General features: G+C 43.8%; 1 protein-coding gene across 1 annotated transcript; it reads right to left on the bottom strand.

Annotated features, from left to right (window-relative positions):
* Positions 1-1,257: 1,257 nt before the first annotated feature.
* On the bottom strand, positions 1,258-2,826 carry LOC143850377 (uncharacterized). Its single transcript, XM_077359633.1, has 2 exons — positions 2,347-2,826; positions 1,258-2,193 (listed from the first exon to the last, which is right to left on the bottom strand). The coding sequence occupies exons 1-2, from the start codon at positions 2,824-2,826 to the stop codon at positions 1,258-1,260; spliced, it is 1,416 nt and encodes a 471-aa protein (XP_077215748.1).
* Between the last annotated feature and the right edge of the window lie 2,882 nt (positions 2,827-5,708).

Below are 5,708 nucleotides of genomic sequence, written 5' to 3'. Positions count from 1 at the left end.
CATGTCGACTCTGCGATTTCGACTCGCTTCCACACCATGACTTCCCACTTTGATGACCAGTGGGCCGCCTATTATCGCTACATCTCCAGTGGTCAGTGGGGCCAGGCGCCGGGCAGTTCTTCTCATCACCCACCGCCTCCTTCGGAACAGTAGATAGCTCTAGTTCTCTGATGATGGATCCTGTGTTGTTCAGATTTCTTTTTATATTAGCCTTATCTATATGTTTCTATAGTGTTTGGATTATCAGTTGGTTGTATGGATCATATTTAGGTAGTTGCTTGGATAGTAAGTTGGATCTTTTTGGGATGTATTCCATTTTATATAATTCTGTCACTGTTATGATGTGTCGTGGATGCTATGTCCTTTGAGTGGTTGTACGCACTTTCATTGGCTCACACCTACTCTCTTTCCTTTTGTTCCACCTTTTTTGGTGATGACAAAAGGGGGAGAATATTTGAGCTCCCAAGTCATAATAATATGCATATATTAAGGGGGAGTAAAGCTCTATGCTCCATTTTTTTGGGACATCAATGCCCATGAAACGAACAAAAAGGTCAATAAATAAAGGTTGCAAAATGACAAACTTTATTGCGCCCTTTCTTACCAGCAGGGAAAAGCTTTTTGCAAACTTTTTTGCAAAATGACAAACTTTTTGCAAAATGAACAAAAAGGTCATATATATATAACCAATTTAATTTTCCAGTTCTTGAATTTTCTTACCAGCAGGGAAAAGCTTATTTTAACAATGCTTGCAAGGTAGAACTCATTCGAGCTTCAGAAAACTGGGCAGCCTTCAACTATGACAACCCATTCCACCTTAAGAAAACAGGGTTTCCCTCCAAAAATTACAGTATACCAGTAATTACAGTATACCATTAATTACAGTATAACAAAGAATACAGTATTCCACCTTCAAAAAATTGGATTTCCCTCATAAAACTGGGCAGCCTTCAACTATGCACACCACTAATTACAGTATACCATTAATTACAGTATAACAAAAAATTGAGTATTCCACCTTCAGAAAATTGGGTTTCCCTCATCAAACTGGGCAGCCTTCAACTATGCACACCACTAATTACAGTATACCATTAATTACAGTAGGGTCCAAAAAATAGAATATTCCACCTTCAAAAAATTGGGTTCTCCTCAGAAAACTTGCCAGCCTTCAACTATGCACACCACTATACCTCAAAAAATTATTATATACAGCAACTAATTACTGTGCACACTTTCAATTAATCCACTTCTCCTCCTTCATCCAACTGGAGCCTCCAATGCATTCTCTGCGGAATAATTACGTGAAAAAGGAGCTGCACAAGGTACACCCGACCTACAACACCACCACCACACCGAATAAGTATGGAATCGGGGATGTTCTATACTACTTATTGACCTCAATATATTACGTATCATGTACCTATTGAAAATGGGGGCAGAGGGTCCAATGGAAGATTCATCAGGGAGTTGTCTCTCCATTGGAGGTTCTCTGCAAGTCCTTTTGTTGTGGCCTAGTTTTCCACAGATCGTACATTTGCGATGCACTCCACTCTGCAATTCGCGGTCAGATCTTCTCGTTCGCGGCCGTCCAGGTGGTCTTTTCGCTATTGGAGGTAATACAGTCTGCAGAGGTTCTGGAGGCAGTTCCCATTGAGTGCGATCTACTGTAGGGTGAAGCACCTCACAGTACGTTTCCCGATACATCTCTATACGAAACCATTTATGGCAATAATCGTACTCATCAAAATCTGTGATGGCAATGGCTGCCATGGCATGTCCGCACGGAAGGCCAAGCGTTTGGAACTCACGACATGTACAGGTTTGTTGCAGCAAGTTTACGACATCATGATGATCACGGGACCTTACTTCAAATTCGTGCACACCTACTCGATAAGCAGTATATCCGCGACCCTGTTCCCTGGCCAGTCCCAAATGTTTTTCTGCATAATGCGTGCACTTTGTTTCCCATTGAAGGCCCATCGCTTGACGTTTCTGTATGTATTCGGAGCTCTTAAAACGAGTCAGCTCCACCGCAGCTGCAATCGGCAATTTTCTGGCATCCTTTAGCACTGCATTGTAACACTCCGATCTATTGGTGGTCAACACATCATATCTTTCCCCCTTGAAGTATAAACTAGCCCAGTTTTCCTTCGGAATAGCGGCTATCCAGTTGTGTGCATTTTCATTCCTCGCCTTAATTTTTTCCATTGTGTCTATGAAAACACTCTCTCTCAAAGCCCTAGCAGCTCTCCAGAACAATTTCTTAAGTAAAGGGTCTTTGAAGTCGGTGTACAGATTGGCGGCGAGGTGACGCATGCAGTAGCTATGGTTTGCAATAGGCATTACTTTAGGCACTGCTTGTATCAACCCCTTTTGTCGATCAGAGCACAGGGTCAATGCGCCTATCCCCTCAGGCAATACGTGCCGCTTCACCAAATAGAGGAACCAGCACCAGCTATCTTCGTTCTCAGTCTCGACAACACCAAAAGCTAATGGAACTAAGCCGTTGTTCCCGTCTACCCCAACTGCGATCAGTAAGATTCCAAGATACTTTCCACGTAGATGCGTCCCATCGACCAAAACTATCGATCTGAGTGTTCGTTGGAAAGAACGTATGCTGGGACCAAATGCCCAGAATAAGCGAGCAAATTTATCATCTCCCCCTGGACGTAGATCTCTCGCTCGAAAAACACGCATGTAGGTGCCCGGGTTTGTTCTCATCATCTCAACTATCAGTGCAGGGAGCAAGCGGTACGAGTCCTCCACATTTCCACACTTTATTTCAAGGATGATGTTCATCGCAAGGTGTGCTCTATGGTAGGTCATGGTTATACCCCAGTGCGACTTCATGTACTGTCTTATGATCCTTGTCCCCACATCTTCTGGACGGTCAAATAGGGGTAAGCATGTCTCGGCAACCCATGGGGATGTAGCTAGATGATTATCATTGCCCTTTAAGTGAGATGTACACGTATGGTCGCTCACAAACCACACCTCCTATGCTTGTATTACCCAATTCTGTTTCATATTCTCTTTCTAAGTCTACTTCAAAACGAGAGTCGGGAGTGACAGTTACTCGTTCCGATGGATATCTTAGGTGTGGAATCGGTGGAACGGAAGTAGGAGGTATGCATGCATTATGAGAGGGATTTTGAGAGGGAATCGGTGGTACAGAAGTCAAACGTATGGGCAGGTTATGAGAGGGATTTCGAGGTGAAAAGGAAGTAGAAGGTATGACATTGTTTGTGGGCAGAATTGAAGAATAAGATGAATTTAGGCCATTGTCAATTTTTGTTATGTATAGCATCACAGAGTTGAAATTATCTTTCTCAAGCACCTTAACCAACGATTGGAAGATTTCATCGCTATCGACGTCGATTAGAGTGCTTATATATGGATCAACAACATATCGACATTTGATGGATAGTGACACCCCTCCTCCAATACTCCCAATTCGACTGTGGATTAGAGCCTCCAATTCTTTAAGATTCATTCGGGGACTTACCAATAACAATTTCTTACTCCCACCAACATATTCCCAATTAACTTCATCCTTCAGTATGCCATCATAGTGTAACAGCAGAGAAAGCATTGTGCGTGCCAGTTTACGAAGACCTGCAAAGGGCAGACAAGATATGATAAGAAGCAGTACGTAAAGAGGGCTTCTCAAGGCGAATAAGTAGAGGCCGACATAAGCAAAACCTTCGGAGGCACACGTTGAAAGAAGAAAATATGACCTTCCTGATTGAAAACTTGTCTGCAAAAGGAGTATATGATATGGTTAAGACTTAAACATGAGAAGAAGATGATAACATATTTTGATTCTCAGTACATTTAATACCAGACTGAAGCATGGAAATAATTTAACATAAGTGAACATTGCATTTCAAGTACACAGGTCACAGTACGAAATCTAGTTTAAAGACGAAATCTACGAGAAATTAGTTTAACATGTTACATCTGGCAAGGATATAATATTTTCTTAATTAAATTACAGCAAAAGGGATTATGGGCCCTCAAATGGGGTAGGAGAAGTACCCTCGGAGGGTCCATCAAATCCAGAAGAAGGTCCTCAAGGTGAAAGGCATGGGTTTTCAGCTACAAAGAAGGGGTTATTAGTACCTAAGGGGGGCTTCTCAAGGGCAATAGAGGGGAGCTATGCATGGTATTAGAGAAGGGATTATGGGCCCTCAAATGGGGTAGAAGAAGTACCCTTGGAGGGTCCATCAAATCCAGAAGAAGGTCCTGAAGTTCAAAGGCATGGGTTTTCAGCTACAAAGAAGGGGTTATTAGTACCTAAGGGGGGCTTCTTAAGGGCAATAGAGGGGACCTATGGATGGTATTAGAGAAGGGATTATGGGCCCTCAAATGGGGTAGGAGAAGTACCCTCGGAGGGTCCATCAAATCCAGAAGAAGGTCCTCAAGGTGAAAGGCATGGGTTTTCAGCTACAAAGAAGGGGTTATTAGTACCTAAGGGGGGCTTCTCAAGGGCAACCGAGGGGAGCTATGCATGGTATTAGAGAAGGGATTATGGGCACTCAAATGGGGTAAAAGAAGTACCCTTGGAGGGTCCATCAAATCCAGAAGAAAGTCCTGAAGTTGAAAGTCATGGGTTTTCAGCTACAAAAAAGGGGGTTATTAGTACCTAAGGGGGGCTTCTCAAGGGTAATAGAGGGGAGCTATACATGGTATTAGAGAAGGGATTATGGGCCCTCAAATGGGGTAGAAGAAGTACCCTTGGAGGGTCCATCAAATCCATAAGATGGTCCTGAAGTTGAAAGTCATGGGTTTTCAGCTACAAAAAGGGGTTATTAGTACGTAAGGGGGGCTTCTCAAGGGCAATAGAGGGGACCTATGGATGGTATTAGAGAAGGGATTATGGGCACTCAAATGGGGTAGGAGAAGTACCCTCAGAGGGTCCATCAAATCCAGAAGAAGGTCCTCAAGGTGAAAGGCATGGGTTTTCAGCTACAACGAAGGGGTTATTAGTACCTAAGGGGGGCTTCTCAAGGGCAACCGAGGGGAGCTATGCATGGTATTAGAGAAGGGATTATGGGCACTCAAATGGGGTAGAAGAAGTACCCTTGGAGGGTCCATCAAATCCAGAAGAAAGTCCTGAAGTTGAAAGTCATGGGTTTTCAGCTACAAAAAGGGGTTATTAGTACCTAAGGGGGGCTTCTCAAGGGCAACCGAGGGGAGCTATGCATGGTATTAGAGAAGGGATTATGGGCACTCAAATGGGGTAGAAGAAGTACCCTTGGAGGGTCCATCAAATCCAGAAGATAGTCCTGAAGTTGAAAGTCATGGGTTTTCAGCTACAAAAAAGGGGTTATTAGTACGTAAGGGGGGCTTCTCAAGGGCAATAGAGGGGAGCTATGCATGGTATTAGAGACGGGATTATGGGCCCTCAAATGGGGTAGAAGAAGTACCCTTGGGGGGTCCATGAAAGTCATGGGTTTTCAGCTACAAAAAAGGGGTTATTAGTACGTAAGGGGGGCTTTTCAAGGGCAATAGAGGGGACCTATGGATGGTATTAGAGAAGGGATTATGGGCACTCAAATGGGGTAGGAGAAGTACCCTCAGAGGGTCCATCAAATCCAGAAGAAGGTCCTCAAGGTGAAAGGCATGGGTTTTCAGCTACAACGAAGGGGTTATTAGTACCTAAGGGGGGCTTCTCAAGGGCAACCGAGGGGAGCTATGCATGGTAT

The sequence above is a fragment of the Tasmannia lanceolata genome, unplaced genomic scaffold (genome assembly GCF_043159265.1).
Source record: "Tasmannia lanceolata isolate RefF3 unplaced genomic scaffold, GAP_Taslan_0.1 ptg000018l, whole genome shotgun sequence".
NCBI lineage: Eukaryota > Viridiplantae > Streptophyta > Magnoliopsida > Canellales > Winteraceae > Tasmannia > Tasmannia lanceolata.
The sequence above is the reverse complement of the archived record's forward strand: the minus strand, read 5'-3'. Positions and strand labels throughout refer to the sequence as shown.